General features: G+C 41.6%; 1 protein-coding gene across 2 annotated transcripts in view; it reads left to right on the top strand.

The window, feature by feature from the left end:
* The window catches only part of taf2 (TAF2 RNA polymerase II, TATA box binding protein (TBP)-associated factor), a 141,081-nt gene that overhangs the window by 19,366 nt on the left and 97,595 nt on the right, over window positions 1-24,120 (top strand). For both annotated transcript variants that reach the window (XM_072251969.1, XM_072251962.1), the window contains exons 7-8: window positions 16,700-16,884; window positions 22,077-22,190. In XM_072251969.1, the coding sequence (XP_072108070.1) occupies window positions 16,700-16,884; window positions 22,077-22,190 (299 nt within the window). The remainder of the gene's footprint in view (window positions 1-16,699; window positions 16,885-22,076; window positions 22,191-24,120) is intronic.

Below are 24,120 nucleotides of genomic sequence, written 5' to 3'. Positions count from 1 at the left end.
ATTTATATATCTGGAACCTTAGAATAGCTCCAGTAACTTGCCCACTACAAATGTCAGGCTCACCAGCCTACAATTTTCTGGTTTATTCTTAAAGCCTTTCTTAAAGAACAGAATAATATTTGCTATCCTCTAATCCCCCGGCACCTCCCTCATGGTTAATTGAGTTTTAAATATCTCTGCTAGGATCCCTGCAATTTCTGCACTAGCCTCCTACAAGATTCGATGGAACACCTTGTCAGATCCTTAGGGATTTATCAACCTTAACTTGTCTCAAGACAACAAGCATCTCAAGACAACAAGTCTCCTTTGCAATCCATATGTAGCACGTAACCTCACTGCTGTGTTGCCTCTTTTCTATAGACTCCTTATCTGTCTCCCCTGTAAATACAGATGCAAAAAATTCATTTAAGATCTCCCCTATTTCTTTCTTGTGGCAGTTGGAAAATTCCGTCTTCACCGGAACATTCTGCTACAATTCTACACTGCCATCATAGAGAGCATCCTCACATCTGCCATCACTGTCTAGTTTGGTGCAGCATTCTCTCACAATACACAAAACACTACAGAAAAGGTCATTGGCTGCCGTCTGCCGTCACTGCAGAACCTGTATGTGTCCAGGACAAGGAAGTGGGCAGGAAAAATCATTGTGGATACTACCCTCCCGCAAAATGCCTTTTCCAAAAGTTCCTTTCTGTAAAGCACTATTGGACTCTTAAAAAAAATCTTCACACCATCTTAGAAGTTTCTTCCCCAAGGCAGCTAATCTGATCAACCATTCTAGTTAACCCCTCCACCTTCCTATTAGTAAACACTTCAAACCACTTTTTATAATGCTATTTATATTGTAAATGCATGCCCATTTTATTCTAGCAACACACATCAAAGTTGCTGGTGAACGCAGCAGGCCAGGTAGCATCTCTAGGAAGAGGTACAGTCGACATTTCAGGCTGAGACCCTTCGTCAGGACTAACTGAAGGAAGAGTTAGTGATGCCGGTGATGCCTACACCGAAGAAGTTTAGATCCTCTCTTGTACCTCTTGCTAGAGATGCTGCCTGGCCTGCTGCGTTCACCAGCAACTTTGATGTGTGTTGCTTGAATTTCCAGCATCTGCAGAATTCCTGTTGTTCCCATTTTATTCTATATCTGTATCGTATATGATTATATAAATAAAATTGATCCTTGATTGTGAAAAATGCATGAAATATTTTTAAGACTATCACATCATATAGGACTGACATTATAGTGAACTGTTTGGAAATTCGGTCATTAAGGGTCTAGTAATAAATGACTGTTCATTCTCTAAAAGTTAATGTAAACATATTCAACCCTATTGCAACAAGATAATTAAGAAAATGTAAAAAGTTGACGTTAAAGAAAATGTAAAAGGAAAAGGCTATTTTCCCTAGAAAGCTGAGTTTATAGAATTCATTGCAAAGACAAAGAGTATGTTAATTGCATCTGCAAATTGTAAGAGCTAAAATGGGAACAAAACAGGAAATCTAGATAAGCACAGGAAGGAGAAGGGGATTGGAGGGTCAATTGATTTGGCCGGGTGGATGGGAGGGTGGAGAATCTTGTGCGGTGCATAAGCTCTGTAGGCATCTTTTCAGCCACAGGACCTTTTATGTTCAAAAAATATTCTCTATTGTTTTCTAAAATATGTGTTCTTTGAGCATCTTCAGAGCAGATGCCAGAGAGTGGACAGAGAGGATTTAGGAGCAAGGTTGATCTTCAGAGGCTTGTTAAATGAGTGACATGGTTGGAAGTTTCAGGAGACTGTTAAGATGGGAAACAATTTCTCCACTCAGTCCATAAGACAAGTGAGCTCCCTGCCTGGAACACCATGGCGGCGTATGCTAATAGTGCACAATATCCAGCTCACTCCTCTGCTACCCACACTTGCCTCAAGTAGTAGTTTGGTCGCTGTTGTGCTTTCAGCGCCAGTTCTACAATTCCTACTTCAGGAAATTGATTGAGGAGGAAACAGGCTGTCTGTATCCTGTGTTTTATTTGATGCTGAGAGAGCTCTCACCACAACTGTACTTCTTCCCTAAAATTGCTGAGTTCCACTCTACTATTGTTGATACCTCACCTCATCCATGTTTTCTGTTATTGGTCCTTGGTGTCAACTTTATTTATACACTTGGCTTCTGAGATGGACGCAGAGTCTATCGATGTGAGGCAATACAGCAGCGAGATCATGGACCCTTTGCACATCACAGAGGAGGAGGAGGAGGTGTTTGCTGTCTTGAGGCATATTAGGGTGGTTAAATCCCCAGGGCCTGACAGTATGCTCCCTTGGACCCTGTGAGAGGCTGGTGCAAAATTGCATAGGCTCTAGCAGAGATATTTAAAACCTCCTTAGCCATAGGTAATGTGCCAAGGAATTGGAAGGTAGTTAATTTTGTTCCTTTGTTTAAGAAAGGCTCTAAGAATAAGCCAGGTAATTATAGGCCAGTGAGTCTTTCACAAAGTAGTGAGTAAATTATTAGAAGGTATTCTAAGGGACCAGATATATACGTATTTGAATAAACATGGACTGATTAGGGATAGCTAACGTGGCTTTGTGCATGGCAAGTTGTGTTTTAACCAATCTTACAGATTTTTTCAAGGAAGTTAACAGGAAAGTTGATGAGGGCAAGGCAGTGGATGTTGTCTACTTAGAATTTAGCAAGACCTTTAACAAGGTCTCGTATGGGAGGTTGGTCCTTCAAGATGAGGCTGGGTTCAGCTGGGTTAGAAATTGGCTTCACGGAAGAAGCCAGAGAGTGGCTATAGATGGTTGCCTTTCTGACTGGAGGTCTGTGACTAGTGGTGTGTGGTAAGGATCATTGCTGGGTCTGTTGTTGTTTATTGTCTAGATCAACAATCAGGGTGATAATGTAGTTAACTGGATCAGCAAATCCAGGGTAAGTTTTACACGGTGAAAGGTAGGGCCTTCATAAATCAATGTATTCGTCCTGGTACAGGTCAATGGAACTAGGCAGCTTAATGGTTTTGCGCAGACTAGATAGGCAGAAGAGCCTGTTTCCGTGCTGTAGTGTTCTATGACTCAAGTACCAGAATATTTAATTTACATGTGAGGCACTATATGAATATCAGTTGTTGTCATTGGCAATTTCTTGTCATAACTGATCACGGTCCAGTGCAGTAATATAAATACTGCCCTGTTTAATGTGAAAAACATAATCCCCTCCTGTAGTTTTATAAAGGTTTCTTTTGTTGATTTTGAGTTGGCATCAAGCACATTATAGAAAATGGATTATTCATGTATGGATTAACTAATTCAGGATCAGTTTAGGACCAGTCTGTTGACCTATTAATGTTGCAGATGACATATTAGAGTTCTTAGAAAAATCTTGGCGTAGTGATGGCCAGACATCATAAAACATTTTGAATTATAGCGCCAACCTTCACTTTCCTTCTGGATGGGGTTTGTTTTTCTTTAATGCCCAAGGTAATTTACTCAGAAATATTTGACTAATGGTGGGAGGACCAATTGGAATGTCGAATCTATTTTTGAGAATTATGGGTGGTAGTTTAAAAATGTTATAACGGAAATTTTAAAATGTTATTATTGAACAGTACACCTGAGGGCAGCATCAAGCAATGAATAAAAGTAGTTCAGAAAGAAACTACATAGTTCGGATGTAACTAAAACTTAAACACCGCGTGTTTCCAAATTCACTGCCATTGTCATAATTTCAGGCAAGCTGTTTTGCTGGTTAATAACTTGGAAATAACTAGCCAATGAGTTAAAGTTCCCAACTTGACCAGTATCAGACCTTTTGAATTCTGCATCACAGTCAAGAGTTACATTGGGATTAACAAAGTGGAGAGATAGAAGTTAAGCAAATTCTTTCTGTGTCTCTTCGTGGAAGGAAGTATGGAAAACCTCTTGGAAACATCTAAGGAGTACAGATCTGGAATGAATGAGGCTTTCAAAAAATAGTACTCATAAATCACAAATCCTGATTTCATGCTTCATCAGGTTTTGACTGTGGTGACTGAGTCTTTTTCAGACTCTACAACTGTTCCCTTGGCTTGGAAGGTAGCAAATATAAATCCACGATGCATTAAAAGAGGAAGTGAAAAAACATAGGGAACTATGGACAATTAGATTGATATAAATAGTAGAGAAAATGTATAATTAAGAAAGTAGCTGTGGGGCACTTAATAATACGAATGAACAGAATCAACAAGATCTGTGAAAGGGGAATCATGTTTGATCGAATTAGAATCAGGTTTATTATCACCAGCATGTGATGGGAAATTTGTTAACTTAGCAGCAGCAGTTCAATGCAATACATAATCTAGCAGAGAGAGAGAGAGAAAAAAAAATAATAATAAAATAAAACATAAATAAACAAGTAAATCAATTACGTATATTGAATAGATATAAAGAATGTGCAAAAACAGAAATTCTGTATATTGAAAAAAAGTGAGTAGTGTCCAAAAGATTCAATGTCCATTTAGGAATCGGATGGCAAAGGAGAAGAAGCTGTCCTGAATCGCTGAGTGTGTGCCTTCAGGCTTCTGTATCTCCTACCTGATGGTAACAGTGAGAAAAGGGCATGCCCTGGGTGCTGGAGGTCCTTAATAATGGACACTGCCTTTCTGAGATACCGCTCCCTAAAGATGTTCTGGGTACTTTGTAGGCTAGTGTCCAAGATGGAGCTGACTAGATTTACAACCCTCTGCAGCTTCTTTCGGTCCTGTGCAGTAGTCCCTCCCCTCCATACCAGACAGTGATGCAGCCTGTCAGAATGCTCTCCACGGTACAACTATAGAAGTTTTTGAGTGTATTTGTTGACATGCCTTCTCCTAATAAACTCCTAATAAAGTATAGCCACTGTCTTGCCTTCTTTATAACTACATTGATATGTTGGGACCAGGTTAGATCCTCAGAGATCTTGACACCGAGGAACTTGAAGCTGCTCACTCTCTCCACTTCTGATCCCTCTATGAGGATTGGTATGTGTTCCTTCGTCTTACCCTTCCTGAAGTCCACAATCAGCTCTTTTGTCTTACTGATGTTGAGTGCCAGGTTGTTGCTGCGACACCATTCAACTAGTTGGCATATCTCACTCCTGTATGCCCTCTCATCACCACCTGTGATTCTACTAACAATGGTTGTATTGTCAGCAAATTTATACATGGTATTTGAGCTATGCCTAGCTGCACAGTCGTGTATACAGAGAATAGAGCAGTGGGCTAAGCACCCTGAGATGTGCCAGTGTTGATCGTCAGTGAGGAGGATATGTTATCACCAATCCGTATAGACTGTGGTCTTCCGGTTAGGAAGTCGAGGATCTAATTGCAGAGGGAGGTACAGAGGCCCAGGTTCTGCAACTTATCAATCAGGATTGTTGGAATGATGGTATTAAATGCTGAACTATAGTCAATGAACAGCGTTCTGAACATAGAACATAGAACAGAACAGCACAGTACAGGCCCTTTGGCTCACAATGTTGGGCTGACCCTTAAACCCTGCCTCCCATATAAGCCCCCACCTTAAATTCCTCCATATACCTGTCCAATAGACTCTTAAATTTCACTAGTGTATCTGCCTCCACCACTGACTTAGGCAGTGCATTCCACGCACCAACCACTCTCTGAGTAAAAAACCTTCCTCTAATATCCCCCTTGAACTTCCCACCCCTTACCTTAAAACCATGTCCTCTTATATTGAGTAGTGGTGCCCTGGGGAAGAGGTGCTGGCTGTCCACTCTATCTATTCCTCTTAATATCTTGTATACCTCTATCGTGTCTCCTCTCATCCTCCTTCTCTCCAAGGAGTAAAGCCCTAGCTCCCTTAATCTCTGATCATAATGTGTACTCTCTAAACCAGGCAGCATCCTGGTAAATCTCCTCTGTACCCTTTCCAATGCTTCCACATCCTTCCTATAGTGAGGTGACCAGAACTGGACACAGTACTCCAAGTGTGGCCTAACCAAAGTTTTATAGAGCTGCATCATTACATCACGACTTTTAAACTCTGTCCCTCAACTTATGAAAGCTAATACTCCATAAGCTTTCTTAACTACCCTATCTACCTGTGAGGCAACTTTCAGGGATCTGTGGACATGTACCCCGAGATCCCTCTGTTCCTCCACACTTCCTAGTATCCTGCCATTTACTTTGTACTCTGCCTTGGAGTTTGTCCTTCCAAAGTGTACCACCTTACACTTCTCCGGTTTGAACTCCATCTGCCACTTCTCAGCCCACTTCTGCATCTTATCAATGTCTTTCTGCAATCTTCGGCAATTCTCTACACTATCCACACCACCACCAACCTTTGTGTCGTCTGCAAACTTGCCAACCCACCCTTCTACCCCCACATCCAGGTTGTTAATAAAAATCACGAAAAGTAGAGGTCCCAGAACCAATCCTTGTGGGACACCACTAGTTACAACCCTCCAATCCGAATGTACTCCCTCCACCACCACCCTCTGCTTTCTGCAGGCAAGCCAATTCTGAATCCACCTGGCCAAACTTCCCTGGATCCCTGAATAAGCCTACTGTGTGGAACCTTGTCAAATGCCGTACAAAAATCCATGTAGATCACATCCACTGCACTACCCTCATCTATATGCCTGGTCACCTCCTCAAAGAACTCTGTCAGGCTTGTTAGACATGATCTGCCCTTCACAAAGCAATGCTGACTGTCTCTGATCAGACCCTGATTCTCTAAATGCCCATAGATCCTATCTCTAAGAATCTTTTCCAACAGCTTTCTCACCACAGACGTAATGCTCACTGGTCTATAATTACCTGGGCTATCCCTACTACCTTTTTTGAATAAAGGGACAACATTTGCCTCCCTCTAATCCTCTGGTACCATTCCTGTGGACAACAAGGACATAAAGATCCTAGCCAGAGGCTCAGCAATCTCTTCCCTCGCCTTGTGGAGCAGCCTGGGGAATATTCCGTCAGGCCCCGGGGACATCCGTCCTAATGTATTTTAACAACTCCAACACCTCCTCTCCCTTAATATCAACATGCTCCAGAACATCAACCTCACTCATATTGTCTTCACCATCAAGTTCCCTCTGATTGATGAATTCCGAAGAGAAGTATTCATTGAGGACCTTGCTCACTTTCACGGCCTCCGGGCTTCTCTTCCCATCTTTATCTCTAATTGGTCCTACCTTCACTCCTGTCATCCTTTTGTTCTTCACATAATTGAAGAATGCCTTGAAGACATGGGTGTTTGTGTTGTCTAGGTGGTCTAAAGCTGTGTGAGAGCCATTGAGATTGCGTCTGCTGTTGACCTGTTGTGGCGATAGGCAAATTGCAATGGGTCCAGGTCCTTGCTGAGGCAGGAGTTTAGTCTAGTCCTAACCAACCTCTCAAAGCATTTCATCACTATCGAAGTGAATGCTACCGGGCGATAGTCATTAAGGCAACCCACATTATTCTTCTTAGGCACTGGTATAATTGTTGCCTTTTTGAAGCAAGTGGGAACTTCTGCCCGTAGCAGTGAGAGGTTAAAAATGTCCTTGAATACTCCCGCTAGTTGGTTAGCACAGGTTTTCAGAGCCTTACCAGGTACTCCATCGGGACCTTCTGCCTTGCAAGGGTTCACTCTCTTTAAAGACAATCTAACATCAGCCCCTGAGACAGAGATCACAGGGTCCTCATGTGCAGCAGGAATCTTCACAGCTGTCGTTGTGTTCTCCCTTTCAAAGCGTGCATAGAAGGCGTTGAGTTCATCTGGTAGTGGATTTCGCTTTGTAGGAAGTAATGTCTTGCAGACCCTGCCAGAGTTGCCGTGCATCTGATATTGCCTCCAACCTTGTTCAAAATTGTCTCTTCGCCCTTGAAATAGCCCCCCGCAAATCATACCTTGAAGGTTCTTGATATTGTAGTGAATAAAATAAATTGAGAGCAAGCCAGTTGATAAGATGTATAGTATGTAATTTTGGAGGGCCTTTGATTTGGTATCACTCTGGACTTGACTGACCAAAAATAGAAGATATGAGATTTTAGTAGTATGCTTGTGTGGGCTGAGGTTTGGTCAATGGGCTGAAAACAGAGTAGGAGTAAACAGGTTGCTTTTGGGTTGGGAAGCAATGATCAGAGTTCAATACTGGAAGCTGAGCTATTCACATTTTACTTTAATGATATGGCTGATGGATTTGTATGATGTAGCTGCAAGTTTGCTTAAAATGCAATGAGGGCAGTGAGAAACTTCAGTAATACAGGCAGATTAACTAAAGGATATTGCAGATGGAATATGTGGAAAAGTTTTGAGGACATCCATTTTGGTGGTGAAACAAAAGAATAGGAGAGCATTTAAAATGTAATAGGTTGACAGTTTTTGATATTCAGAGGGATTCTGATGCCTTTGCACAAAATTCACAAAATTAATGTGCAGGTTCACCAACACTTAGGAAAGCAAGTGGTATGTTCACTTGCTGAAAGAGGATTGCGAACAAGAAGGGTGATGTCTTGCTCCAATGATTTTGATATTTTCTGAGACTACATTTGCAGCTTAACTGATAAGTCTGGTCTCTGTACTGAAGGGAGAATATTCTGGTAATAGTGCAACAAAGCTACAGGACTATGCAAAAGTCTTGGGCACATATACATTTGCAAGAAAAAGTTTGTGAACCTTTTTTAGTTTCCTAGTTTTCTACATTAATTACTTATAAAATGTGGATTTCATTTAAGTCACAATAATAGACGACACAATCTGCCCAAGTTAATACAAAAACAATTGTACTTTTCATGTCTTTATTGAACACATTATTGAATCATTCACAGTCCAAGCTGGAAGAAATATATGAACCCTTGCATTTAGTAACTGGTAGAACCTCCTTTAGCAGCAATAACCTCCACCAAAAGTTTCCTGTCAGCTGCTGTTCAGACTTGCACATTCCTCCATACAAAACTGTTTCAGGTTGTCAATATTTCAGGGATACCTTACGTGAACAGCCCTCTTGAGGTCATTCCATAGCATCTCAATTGGGTTAATGACTGACTTGGCCATTCCACAACATGGAATTTTTCTTCTTTTTAAACCATTCTGTTGTTGATTTAGTCTTGTGTTTCAGATCATTGTCCTGTTGCATCATCCAGCTTCTAGTAAGCTTCAATACACAAGAGTAAATCAACAACGGAATGGTTTACAAAGAAAATTCAATAGAAGCTTACAAGACAGAATACTACCCTGACATTCTCCTGTAAATTATCTTGATACAATTTTGAATTCATTGTTCCCTCAATGATTGCAAGCTGTCCAAGCCCTCGGGCTGAAAAGTAGCCTCTAACCATGATGCTCTTTCCACCATGCTTCGCAGTTGGGATGAGGTTTTTGTGTTAGTGTGCCATGCCATTTTCCATCCAAACATAGTGGTGTGCATTCCTGCCAGAAAGTTCAACTTTTGTCTCATCTGTCCATAGAAGTGTTGTGGAACATCCAGGTGGTCTTTTGCAAACTTGAGACATGCAGCAGTGTTTTTTTTTGGGAGAGCAGTGATTTTCTCAGTGAACACCATTCTTGTTCAGTGTTTTTCTTATGGTGGATACATGAACAGAGACTTCAGCAAGTTCTGGAGATTTCTGCAGACCTTTTGCTGTTACCCTTGGGTTCTTTTTCACCTCCTGCAGCATTGTACTTTGTGCTCTGGGTGTGATCTTTGTAGGACACCCACTCCTTGGGAGAGTAGCAACAGTACTGAATTTCCTCCATTTGTAGACAACTTCTCTTACCGTGGACTGAACAACACTCAGGTCTTTAGAAATGCTTTTGTAGCCTTTTCCAGCTTCATGCATCTCTACAGTTCTTCTACTAAGGTCTTCCACTAAGTTGTCTTGTTAATTGAGGCATGGTGCACATTAACAGATCTTTCTTGAGAAGAGCAGGCTCTGTCAGTAACCTGACTTTGTGTCTTTTTTTTTATAGGGCAGGTCACCTCTACAATCCACACTCCAATCTCATCTTACTGATTGGAACATCTGATTCCAAATAGCTTTTGTAGAAGGCATTACCCCAGAGGTCCACATAGTTTTTTGAACCTAGACTGTGATTGTTAAATGGTGTACTCAGTATTAACGAGAAGTAGAATTGTTTGTGTGTTATTAATGTAGATAGACTGTGTTTGTCTATTATTGTGACAGATGAAGATCAGAGCATATTTTATGAGTAATTAATGCAGAAAACCAGGTAATCACAAAGGGTTTGCAAACTTTTTCTTGCAACTGTATATAGCCAAGGTGTCTAAGCCTTTTGCATTGCCTGTATTTGTCAATGTGAAGCAGAGAGCGAGATTGTAAATCTGACGGATTCAAAAGATGTTGGGAATGGTGAGGGTGGGAGGGTGAGAGCACAGCGGAAAGGGTGTAGGACAGGTGGCGGAGAAGGAATGCCAGGGGTGGGGTGTGGTGTGGGTGCAGGGACACCCAGCCCTGAGACACCAAGCAAGGCCATTTAATTCCAAACAATTGGTTTATTGATCATTACAGAATGTCTCTCTGGTGCTTCCTGCCCCTTCCCTCTCCTTTCCCCTATTCCCAACCATGATTCCTTTCTCCCTGCCCCCTTCCCACTCTCAGTCCACAGTAGAGACCCATGTCAGAAACAGGCTCATCACTCACATGTCATGAAAATTTGTTCTTTTTTTTTGTGGCAGCAGTACAATGCAATACATAAAATTACTACAGTACTGTGCAAAAGTCTTAGGTACCTTAGCTATATATATGTGCCTAAGTCTTTGACACAGTGTTGTACATCAGTGGAATTTCTGGAATTATTGTGTTGATTGTCTGAAGAGAGCTTGATCAGACTGGATCTGGAGTTTAGAAGAATGAGAAGTGATTTCATTTTAAATCCTTGGGCTCTTCAGAATCAGAATCAAGATGGATGCAGATTTGATGTTCCTGTTGTATTACAATTAACACAATAATTCCAGACCTGCTTCAAAATAGAGGGTCAGCTATTCGAAGTAGATGCAGATTTGATGTTTCTGTCACTGATGGGTGTCCAGACCTGCTTCAGAGTAGAGCGTCAGCTATTCAAGGCAAAGACAAGGAGCAGCTTGTTCATGAAAGTCAAAGTGAAGGATAATCCAAAGAGCTTTTACAGGTATATTAAGAGCAGAAGTATTGTTAGGGATAAAATTGTCCTCTTGAAGATCAGAGTGGTCGGCTATGTGTGGAACCAAAGGAAATGGGGGAGATCTTAAATAGGTTTTTTGCGTCTGTATTTACTAAGGAAACTGGCATGAAGTCTATGGAATTAAGGGAAACAAGTAGTGAGATCATGGAAACTGTATAGATTGAAAAGGAGGAGGTGCTTGCTGTCTTGAGGAAAATTAAAGTGGATAAATCCCCGGGACCTGACAGGGTGTTCCCTCGGACCTTGAAGGAGACGAGTGTTGAAATTGCAGGGGCCCTGGCAGAAATATTTAAAATGTCGCTGTCTACAGGTGAGGTGCCGGAGGATTGGAGATTGCCTCATGTTGTTCCGTTGTTTAAAAAAGGATCGAAAAGTAATCCGGGAAATTATAGGCCAGTAAGTTTAACGTCGGTAGTAGGTAAGTTATTGGAGGGAGCACTAAGAGACAGAATCTACAAGCATTTGGATAGATAGGGACTTATTAGGGAGAGTCATGGCTTTGTGCGTGGTAGGTCATGTTTGACCAATCTATTGGAGTTTTTCGAGGAGGTTACCAGGAAAGTGGATGAAGGGAAGGCAGTGGATATTGTCTACATGGACTTCAGTAAGGCCTTTGACAAGGTCCCGCATGGGAGGTTAGTTAGGAAAATTCAGTCGCTAGGTATACATGGAGAGGTGGTAAATTGGATTAAACATTGGCTCAATGGAAGAAGCCAAGGAGTGGTAGTAGAGAATTGCTTCTCTGAGTGGAGGCCTGTGACTAGTGGTGTGCCATAGGGATCAATGCTGAGTCCATTGTTATTTGTCATCTATATCAATGATCTGGATGATATGTGGTAAATTGGATCAGCAAGTTTGCTGATGATACAAAGATTGGAGGTGTAGTAGACAGTGAGGAAGGTTTTCAGAGCCTGCAGAGGGACTTGGACCAGCTGGAAAAATGGGCTGAAAAATGGCAGATGGAGTTTAATACAGACAAGTGTGAGGTATTGCATGTTGGAAGGACAAACCAAGGTAGAACATACAGGGTTAATGGTAAGGCACTGAGGAGTGCCGTGGAACAGAGGGATCTGGGAATACAGATACAGAATTCCCTAAAAGTGGCGTCACAGATAGATAGGGTCGTAAAGAGAGCTTTTGGTACATTGGCCTTTAATAATCAAAGTATTGAGTATAAGAGCTGGAATGTTATGATGAGGTTGTATAAGGCATTGGTGAGGCCGAATCTGGAGTATTGTGTTCAGTTTTGGTCACCAAATTACAGGAAGTATGTAAATAAGGTTGAAAGAGTGCAGAGAAGGTTTACAAGGACGTTGCCGGGACTTGAGAAACTCAGTTACAGAGAAAGGTTGAATAGGTTAGGACTTTATTCCCTGGAGCGTAGAAGAATGAGGGGAGATTTGATAGAGGTATATAAAATTATGATGGGTGTAGATAGAGTGAATGCAAGCAGGCTTTTTCCACTGAGGCAAGGGGAGAAAAAAACCAGAGGACATGGGTTAAGGGTGAGGGGGGAAAAGTTTAAAGGGAACATTAGGGGGGGCTTCTTCACACAGAGAGTGGTGGGAGTATGGAATGAGCTGCCAGATGAGGTGGTAAATGGGGGTTCTTTTTTAACATTTAAGAATAAATTGGACAGATACATGGATGGGAGGTGTATGGAGGGATATGGTCCGTGTGCGGGTCAGTGGGACTAGGTAGAAAATGGTTCGGCACAGCCAAGAAAGGCCAAAAAGCCTGTTTTCTGTGCTGTAGTTTCTATGGTATGGTTTCTATGTATGGGGCAGTAATGTTTGGAATTCTCTGTTTCTGGGAGTTTTGGGGGCTTAGTGACCAAATATATTGGAGACTGAGGTTGGTAGGATTTTCGGGCTTTACAAGAATCAACGAATAAGGGCATTTGCAGAAGGATGGCAGTGACGTAAAAGATTAGCCATAATCACAAGGGATGCTACAGGTGCTGGAAGTGCAGAACAACACACAAAATGCTGGAATTTTGCACAAAGGGCCTGTAATGTGCTGAATTGCACAAATTCAGCACATTACAGGCCCTTTGGCTCACAATGTTGTGCCAACCATGTAACCTACTCTAGAAACTGCCTAAAATTACCCCACCGCATAGCCCTCTATTTTTCTAAGATCCGTGTACTTATCTAAGAGTCTCTTAAAAGACCCTATTGTATCCACCTCCACCACTGTCACCGGCAGTGCACTGTTGCCCACCACTCTCTCTGTGGAAAAACTTAATTCTGATATCCTCCTCCAACCTACTTCCAAGCACCTTAAAACTAGGCCCCTTTGTGGTAGCCATTTCAGCCCCCTGGGGAAAAAGCCTCTGGCTATCCACATGATCAATGCCTTTCATCCTCTGTTGCTCCAAGGAGGAAAGGTCAAGTTCACTCAACCTGTTCTCATAAGGCATGCTCTCCAATCCAGGCAACATCCTTATAAATCTCCTCTGCATTCTCTCTATAGTATCCACATCCTTCCTGTAGTGAGGTGACCAGAACTGAACACAGTACACCAAGTGGGGTCTGACCAAGGTCATATATAGCTGTAATATTATATTACGGCTCTTGAACTCAATCCTACAGTTGATGAATGCCAACACACCATAAGCTTTCTGAACTCAGCAGGTCAAGCAGCATTTACGGAAATTACTAAGCAGTCAATGTTTCTGGAAGAGACAGTCCTGATGAAGGCAGAAAAGAACCGAGGCATGCGATGATCTCATATTTTTGTATGTTCTTCCATGATACAGCAAATAAGAAATATTCTATGTTATAGGGTCATTTTGTTGGAAATTTCAATGTTTAATAAAGATGGAATTATTAAAAGCTTAAATATTTTTCTCTAGTCAGGTGAAAATCTAAGAAAATCAGTTTGATAGAGCTTGTGAATTGTGCTGAATAAGTTTTCTGCTACACAAGTTGTAAATATGTTCAAAAAGTTCAAAGTAAATTTATTAAAGTATATACAGCACTGTGCAAAAGTCAGGCACATGTAAAAAATTCTGTAAAGCAAAGACACTATCAAGAATAATGAAATTAAGTTTCTAAATATCAGAAACATTACTATAAAGTGCAGTAAATAGTAAAAAACTAAATCAAATCAATATTTGGTGTGACCATTCTTTGTCTTTAAAACTTTATCAATTCTCTTAGGTACACACTGTTTGTTGTGCAGTTTTATCAGAGTCAGCTGGTATGTTGTTCCAAGCATCTTGGAGATCTTGCCACAGTTCTTCTGCAGCCTTTGGCTTTCTCACTTGCTTCTGTCTCTGCAGCTAACCCCAGACAGCCTCACAAGTGTTCAGACCAGGACTCTGAAGGCTATACCATCTTTTGCAGAACTCCTTGTTCTTCTCTTCATAAAATTTCTGCTTGGTAGAGACCATGATGATGTAGGATGACCATTTGTGTCTTGTTGCTCTGCTCACTGTTGACGTGGTGTAGGAATGGATGATATGAAGGTTAAACTGTCATGTCTGCCATCCCCTCACCTTTTAGTTTGGTTGCTCTTCACCCAGTTTGATTTCTTCACCTATTTCTGTTTCAGTTCATCAGTAGTTCAGCTCATTATGTCATTGATCATTAGTGCCCATCTATTATCTGTGTTTAATCATGCACTGGCCTATATACCTACATTGTAATCTTTTTGAAAAGAGATCTATTAATTTGTTACTTTCTTTAATGCAATACAAAAAAAAATTCTAAAACATTTAATTTTTTTGGAAAGTGAATGTTTGGAAATCCAAAATTTGCTCTTTTCTATTGCACACTAATACAGAAGACAAAAGATAAACATCAAAAACAAAATTTACTAGACAACGGGTAGTGCAGTCTGATGTGACCAGAATGAGCATTAAATTTTCCTGAATGCTATTGCTATCTCTTTGATTTGGAAATTAAAGAAGAAAAACTCAGCTTATGAAAGAAGAAAGACGCATAGCAAGACAAATAAGAATGAACATTAAGTATCCATGAAATAAATTTGAAGGAATCGGGCTTGCTGGGTCAGGTGTGGAATTAAATGTCTGATGTAATGATGGATTTAGCCATGAATAATCACACAAAGATTCCATTGATTCCCAGTTGGAATGTCTCCTTTGACACCAAAGGATGTCATTTGGAAGAGGCAATTGTATTGTCTGATGTTCTTCCTGAACTGGTTTGCAATAGGTTCATCATTGCTGTACAAATTGAGGAGTTCATTAGGTAGAGGCTGCAAATTGCCTATCCTGACCTTTCCCTTCATACAGCAGAAATGTGCGGTTTCTCCAGTGAATAGGAAGGCATGACAGTGAGGGCATACTCACGTCATCAAACCAACACCAGCAGAAATGTGACGGCACGCGAGTCGTGCATTTTGCCTTGCTCTTTCTCTGTCAAGGTATTGTCGTTGAAAATGGCCATTGTCATCTTCAGCAACTCTCGCAATAATTACTCTGTGCCACATATTCTCGAGCTGATCTTTCCTTTTCTCCTCTGTCTCTTCCTCTCTCCTCCTTCTCTGCCTGTTTTTGTCATTCTGGAGACACGCAGCCCTTTCGTCCTTCGTCTCTTCATCTCTTCTACCATTTGTTCTTTCTCTCCTGAAGTCGTGCAGCCCCAGCCTGATCGGATTCTTGTTCTCTCCTCCGTCTGTGCCTATTGTTGTCATTTTGGAGACGTGCATGCCTGTCCTCCTCTGTCTTGCCTTCTCTCATCTTTTGTCCTGACTCTTTGATCCTGGACTCGTGCGGCCCTGGCCTCATCCGATTGTTGTTCTCTCCCGGTCTCCATGGAAGGTGGAGTGGCTCTGTGAGCATCCTGAGGCGCTGCTGAGGCTGGCCGTGCGCATGCGTCGGGCTGTAATGTCCCGATTTCCATGATGGCCGATTGGGTCTCGGGTGAAAGGCAGCCTGTTGAATTTTGGCGAATGAACAATTTTTTACGAATATATAACCCTGAACTTTGCCTGCATTCTGTAAGTTAGCGCATTTTAATTCGATTTAGCCAAAAAAAAAGTACCGCTGTAAAGCACCGTTTGCGCTAATTGGAGGTCACAAACAGACAGAGCATGAGAGTTTTAGTAGTATATAGATATAAAATATCTAGGGTGCTTATGACTTATGTCACCATATCCAACCCTGAGATTCATTTTCTTGTGGGCATTCAAGAAAGAATGCAAGACTGTTCCCAAAAGGACGGACAATCAATGTGCAAAAGGGAACACACTGTGCAAACACAAAAGCAATAAATATTGAGAACATGAGATGAAGAGACCTTGAAAGTGAGTCTATAGGCTGTGGGAACAGTTCAGTGTGGGATGAGTGAAGTTATCCCCACTGGTTCAAAAGCATGATGGTTGAGGGGTGATAACAGTTATTATCTGGTGGTGTGAGTCCTGAGTCTCCTGTACCTTCTTCCTTATGGCAGCAGTGAGAGGAGGGCATAACGTTGATGGAGGGGACCTGATGGATGCTGCTTTTCTGTGACAGTGCTGAAATTTATGTAGAATCTTTGACTTTGATTTAATGGTATTTTTATTACATTGGAAGGACACATTTCACATTTTGATATCATACTTTACAGGTAACACATTTCTGCCTGCCCCAATTGTTGCCACTTCTGAAACATACCACGTCCTTTCTTCATGAGATTTTTGAGTTCTATGAAGAGATCCTGACCTGCAGATACCCCTATGCCTATTATAAGACTGTATTTGTTGATGAAGCCTATGTCGAAGTAGCTTCATATGCTTCTATGAGTATTTTAAGGTGAGTCTGTTGGAGCAGTTTTTTTGCTGGAGGTGTTGACATTCCATAAAGTAAGACTACATGAAATGATATTAGACTGCGTGCAAACGTTTGTCAGCTTCCTCTTGAGATGGATTTGCCAGAGCATTCTTAAGGGAATTGAAAAGTGCAAGTTTGAAATTATTTTCAGGATTATGCTTGACAGTTAAAGGTGTTTGAAGCTTTAGCACAGTACACATCTGTGATGCTTGTAACGTGAACAAAATCACCAGAGAGACATTGAAGCTAGTGGATACAGAAGTGTTTTATTTAACAAAAATGAGCAGCAGGCATTTTATTGAGATACTTTTGGAGGAAGAGGCCTCCTGACCCAATATTACATGACATTTTTATATGCTAAGGATCATTGGTAACAGCAGGACTATTGTATAGCTACAATGTATCTACAATGCTTCTGTTTAATTACAAATAGTTCTCAAACCCCAATTTCTTCATACCCACACATCAGACACCCAAAATGTATTAATTAGCATTGTCTGGTTAGCAATCAACTCCAGCCCACAGCTCCAGGAAAACTATTGTTCAGCGTTGATTTTAAATTCAATCTGTAATCCACGTTCATGCCTGAAGATTGGTTGCTGATGAAGTTAATATTTGCTATATCCGTTAACTCCAGAATACGCCCTAACAATGCTTTCATTGGTAAGCTGCAGTTCAGAAAAACAGCCAGTTGTACCGGGAGGATTATGGTTTTCAGTTAGTAGTTTGTGTTAATTAGCTGCTGCTTGTTAAGGTGCATAAGTTTAAGATGTAAATTATCTGCTTAAAATTTTTATATTGAAAATTGGAGAAACACTTTGAGTTGACCTTCCATGCATTACCATTTTGACTAACCTTTCCTACTCGAGGTTTTGCAGCCAGTTGCTATGAAACTTAAGAGCAGTATTAAGCCATTCAGACCATCAAGTCAGCTGTGCCATTCCATTATGGCTGAGGTACTTTCACTCTCCTGCCTTCTCCCTGTAACTTTGACACCCTGACTAATCAGGAACCTATCAACCCCCGAACTTAAATATAACCAATGACTTGGCCTTCACAGCAGTCTGTGTCAATGATTTCCAGATTCATCGCACTCTGACGAAAGAAATTCCTCTGCATTTCTGTTCTAAAAAGATGTGTTTGTATTCTGATGCTGTGCCCTCTGGTCCTAGACTGTCCCAAACCAGCATGGTTTCCTGAAAGGAAAATCCTGCCTGACAAACCTACTGCAATTCTTTGAGGAAATTACAAGCAGGGTAGACAAGGGTGATGCAGTAGATGTGGTGTACTTGGATTTTCAGAAGGCCTTTGGCAAGGTGATGCACATGAGGCTGTTTAACAAGATAAGAGCCCATGGAATTACAGGGGAGTTACCAGCATGGGTGGGGAATTGGCTGGTCAGCAGAAAACAGAGATTGGGAATGAAGGGATCCTATTCTGGCTGGCTGCTGGTTACCAGTGGAGTTCCACAGGGGTCTATGTTGGGACAGCTGCTTTTTACGACGTATGTTAATGATTTGGACGATGGTATTAATGGATTTGTGGCTAAATTTGTCGATGATACAAAGATAGGTGGAGGAGCAGGTAGTGTTGAGGAAACAGAGAGCCTGCAGAGAGACTCGGATAGTTTAGGGGAATGGGCAAAGAAGTGGCAAATGAAATACAATGTTGAATGTTGGAAAGTGTATGGTCATGCACTTTGGTGGAAGAAATAAACAGGTAGACTATTATTTAAATGGGGGGAGAATTCAAGATGCAGAGATGCAAAGGGACGTGGGAGTCCTTGTGCAAGATACCCTAAAGGTTAACCTCCAGGTTGAGTCGGTTGTGAAGAAGGCAAATGCAATGTTGGCATTCATTTCTAGAGATATAGAATATAAGAGCAGGGATGTGATGTTGAGGCTCTATGAGGCACTCGTGAGACCACACTTGGAGTATTGTGTGCAGTTTTGGGCTCCTTATTTTAGTAAGGATATACTGACATTGGAGAGGGTTCAGAGAAGATTTACGTGAATGATTCCAGGAATGAAAGGGTTACAGTGTGAGGAACATCTGGCAGCTCTTGGGCTGTGTTCCCTGGAGTTCAGGAGAATGAGGGGGGTATCCCATAGAAACATTCCAAATGTTAAAAGGTCTGAACAGATTAGATATGGCAGTTATTTCCCATGGTAGGGGATTCTAGGACAAGAGGGCACGACTTCAGGATTGAAGGACGTCCATTTAGAAGAGAGATGCGGAGAAATTACTTTAGTCAGAGAGTGGTAAATCTGTGGATTTGTTGCCACAAGCGGCTGTGGAGACCAAGTCATTGGGTGTATTTAAGGCAGAGATAGATAGGTTCTTGATTAGCCAGGGCATCAAAGGGTATGGGGTGAAGGCAGGTGAATGTGGATGACTGGAATTGGATCAGCCCACGATTGAATGGCAGACTCGATGGGCCAAATGGCCTACTTCTCCTAAATCTTATGGCCTTATGATCATAGAAAACATCCTCTCCACATCCATTCTATCTAGGCCTTTCAATATTTGCTAGGTTTCAATTCTTCTGAGATTTAGAAGAATCACAGCTCACTCTTCTAAACTCCAGTGAGTACAGGCCCATTGCTATTGGATGCTCCTCATACAGTAACACTTCCATTTCCAGGATAATTCTCAAGAACCTTTTCTGGACCTTCTCCAATGCCAGCACATCCTTTCTTAAATATTGGACCCAAAACTGTTCTCAATACTTCAAGTGTGGTCTGACCAAAGCCTTGGAAAGCCTCAGCATTACACCCTTGCTTTGGTATTCTAGTCCTTGCAAAATAAGGTAGAGTGGATGTGGTGAGGATGCTGGGGGAATCTAGGTCCAGAGGGCAGAGCGTTTCAATAGAATTGAGGAAGAATTTCTTTGGCCAGAGGGTGGTGAAGCTGTGAAATTCATTGCTGTGGAGGGCAACTCATTGGGTATATTTAAAACAGAGGTTGATAAGTTCTTGGTTAGTAAGGGTGCCAAAGGATAAAGGGGAAAAAGTAGGAGAATGTGGCTGAGAGGAATGAGAAAGCAGCCATGACAGAATGGTGGAGCAGACTCGATGGGCAGAATTACCAGCTTCCAGCCTTCAGTCTAATGGTGTTATGAATACTTTGCTCTACCATCATTTTAACAGCAATTATCTAACTAGACATCGATTATGGACTGAGCCAATGACTTTTGCAATGTTTTCTCTGTGCAACAGTGTCAGGTGTTACTGAATTGACCTAACAGGCTAGGTAAAGTTTTGTGAGTTGGGCTTAATTGAGGTTGCCTTTGAATGCAATCTCAGCAATATGAGAGCTGTTATGTAACCTTATCCCAGCAAGTCAAGTTTCTCTTAAGTTTCTAAGTCAAAGATCATTTCAAATATTAAGTTAAGTGTGAGGTGTTGAATAGTACAGTATGGGGTCCCAGAGTTTTTCCACCCTAGGGCAATACGTGGTTTGTGAACTGAAGCTTCATATTTACACATGAGAGCTGACTTTAACGATAAAGATTTCTTATGATTTAATTTCCCAGTTGAAGGAATGGTTGACTTCTATTAAACAATAAAAAAGCTGAGGTGGAACATATAAAAATGTTGCTTAATCTTATTTGACTGCTGAAATAAAAGTTATGGCTATATTGTTTGTACTGGTACAGTGAGATCAAAGTCAGATGCAGCAAGTTACAGACAAAAGGCCCATTGTGATAATATTACTTGTCTCAAGTTTCCTGCAACACCAATCATTATGATTACCAGTTTAGTACTCAATGTATGATATATATCATAAAAGATCAAACTGTAGCATAGGAGAAGTCTAGTTGTGCACCATTACCTCATTTTTGTGCAGTTGTTTAGTCCCTTTCTGAATGTTATATTTGTGTCTGTCCTCACTACTGACCCCAGAGATACACCCTGGAGCGTTTGATGGCTCATCTTCTGTAAGTAGTTTGTATGTTGTACCTATGACCGAGTGGGTTTCCTCTGGGTGCTCCAGTTTCCTCCCACATTCCAAAGACGTAAAGGTTATTGTTAGTAAATTGTGGGCATGCTCTGTTGGCGACAGATCAGAATTCCTCCCCTTGTAGTGACATACTCTTCTAAGTTATTTTGGTTTTGTGCTCCTTGCTAGTTCCTTTTAGTTATTTGCAGTTATTAGTTGTATATTTTCATCTGTTTGTTCTGAACTTTACCATACAGTTAATGAAAACCACAGCCAATTGTTATGTTATTATCATGAAGTGAAGGTTTAAAGAATGAATATGAAAGGACTGGCAAGCTTCCAGTAATTCAGAGAGCTGATTAATTCCTGCAAGCGACAGATATAGTACACCTACCCATTCACTTCCTCCCTCATCTCCATTCAGGCCCCTAACAGTCCTTCCAGGTGAGCTAACACTTCACCTGTGAATCTGTTGAAGTTACCTTTTGTATCCAGAACTCCTGATATGGCCTCATCTACATTGGTGAGACCGGACATAAATTGGAGGACTGCTTTGTCGAGCACTTCAGTCCCATCTACCAAAAGTGGAATTTCACTGGCCAACCATTTCATTTCTTATCTCCATCCTGTTCCGACATGTTGGTCCGTGGCTTCTTGTTCTGCCGTGACGAGGTGACTCTCAGCAGCAACGCTTCATATTCTGTCTAGGTAGCCTCCAACTTGATGGCATGAACATTGATTTCTCCTTCCAGTAATTTTTTCCTCTGTTTATTCTTTTCCTCTCCCCCAATCCTCTTTCTCTATTCCCCACTCTGGCCTCTTACCTCTTCTCTTTGCCTATCATCTCCCTTTGGTGCCCCTCTTTCTTCCCCTTTTCCCATGGTCCAACCTGGTCTCCTATCAGATTCCTTCTCCAGCCTTTTACCTTTCGCACCCACCAGACTTCACCTATCACCTTCTAGTTTGTCCTCCTTCCCTTCCGCCCACCTTTTTACTCTGACATTTTCCCCTTTCTCGAAGAAGGGTCTCAGTCCGAATAATTGACTGTTTATTCATTTCATAGGTGGTTCCTGACCTGCTGAGTTCCTCCAACACTTGGTGTGTGTTGCTCTGATTAAATACAGCGTTTAGCCTGAACTTATTTTTTTTGTTACTTTAAGAGCATAATACTTGTTTTCAAAAAAATATACTGTATAACGCATCTTTGTCCTATTTTCACACCTCTCATTTAGCACAAACCTCCTGAACAGTGCCATGATTATAGATCAGACGCCTCTTACCAGACGATGTTTAGCACAAGCTCTGGCTCAGCAGTTCTTTGGCTGTTTTATTTCCAGAATGTCTTGGTAAGTATATAAAATGGTGGAGCCAATGACATTTTCTGAAATAGTTCCACCATGTTGATTGTTTTGTATGGACTCTTTCTGTACTTTAAGTACTACATACATATAAAAAGTTTATAAGCAGCAGACTGGTTTAATATTGGTGTCATCTTGATTCACTTGTTGGCACCATTGTTCCCTCTAAGCTGCATGGGTGCGCGGCCGCGCAGTAACTGAAATGCTCCTGCACACATAGCCTTTGTTGCCATGCCACTGGGATAAAGGCGGATGAGAAAAGTTTACAAAATGTAAAAGATTTTCTTTGTTGTACTGTATTTCATAAAAATCTTCAAATAATAAACAACATCCAAAGTATATAATTTTTTTCCTTTCATTCTAGGTATTCATAGTATGCATATTGCAAAGAACAAAAGTGCCAGGCAGTGAATGAACTGAATGATCTTTATTGTCGTTATATATAGGTACAATGAAACTCTGTTTGGCTTCCTCTCAGGCAATTAAATAAAGCGGTAGATAAAAACAAGACAGTAATAGAAAAACAGTATTAAATAGATAAGTAGCAGAAAATAAGTTGCAGTAGCACCAGAATATCACAGTAATGCTCCAAATGCCATTAGTGCGAGTATTTGAGTCCTCGTGTGTGCTTTCAGTTTCAGTCATTGTTCTGTGGGAGTGGTGTGATGGAGGCCACAGCTCTGGGATAGAAGCTGCTCCTCTGTCTATTTGTTCTGGCTTTTAGTATCCTGAACCTTTTGCTAGATGGCAGCGGGTCAAACAGGGAGTGGCCGGGGTGTGTGGTGTCTCTGGTTATGCTGATTGCTTTCCTCCTGAGCATGCTGGAATAGATGGTGTCCAGTCCTGGGAGCCCCAACCTGACAATTTGCTGGGCCGCCTGCACCACGCGATGCAGGTCTTGTCGCTCAGCGGCTGTGCAGCTGACATACCACATGGTGGCACTGTTGGTCAGGATGGTTTCAATTGTGCTTCTGGAGAAGTTAAGCAACAGCTTCTGTGGGAGTTTGGCCTGTTTCAGCTTTCTGACGAAGAAGAGTCTTTGTTGTGCCTTTTTTTTACAAGCAGCAAGGTGTTGGTAGCCCATGTCAGTTGTTTTGACAATATAACTCCAAGGAACTTTAGGTTTTCCACACTTTCCACTACCTCTCCATGTATATGGAGGGAGGTGTGTACTCTGTTCTTTCATCTCCTGAAGTCAATCATCATCTCTTTTGTTTTAGAAGTCTTAAGGACCAGGTCGTTGTCCTTATACACTCCGTCAGATGGTTCACCTCAAGCCTGTAGGCTGTTTCATCCTCGTCCAAGATCAGGCACTGTGGTATCGTCTGCAAATTTAATTATGGAGTTGGAGGTGCAGACATGTGTGAAGAGTGCGTAGAGCATAGAGCTCAGCGCACAGCCCTGCGGGATGCCTATTTTTAAGATGAGGGTGGTGGAGGTGTGCTTACCAATTCTGACTTGCTGGGGTTGGTCTGTGAGAAAGTCTGTGACCCATGAGCACAGGGAGGAACCAAGGCCAAGAGTGTTCAGTTTGCTGACCAGTTTATGGGGGATGACTGTGTTAAATGCAGAACTGAAGCCCACAAGTAACATCCTCACATAAGTGTTCCGTTCCTCTAAGTGAGTCAGAGCAATATGGAGGGCTGTTGTGATTGCATCCTCTGTGGAGCGGTTTGCCTGGTAGGTAAACTGGTATTTGTCCAGATCAGGTGGGATTATAGCCTTAATGTGTGAGAGCACAAGTCTCTCAAAGCACTTCATGGCTATGGGTGTCAGCGCTACAGGGTGATAGTCATTCAGGCACTTCACAGCTGATTTTTTTGGGCACTGGGATGATGGTGGAGGTTTTACTCGCATTCACTTTCCTCAGGGTGGATCTCACCTGATGTTGCTTAAAGACCAGTGTGGACTCATCGTC

This window comes from Mobula birostris, chromosome 1 (genome assembly GCF_030028105.1).
Source record: "Mobula birostris isolate sMobBir1 chromosome 1, sMobBir1.hap1, whole genome shotgun sequence".
NCBI classification, from domain to species: Eukaryota; Metazoa; Chordata; class Chondrichthyes; order Myliobatiformes; family Myliobatidae; genus Mobula; species Mobula birostris.
This window is presented reverse-complemented; position numbering and strand designations above follow the sequence as displayed.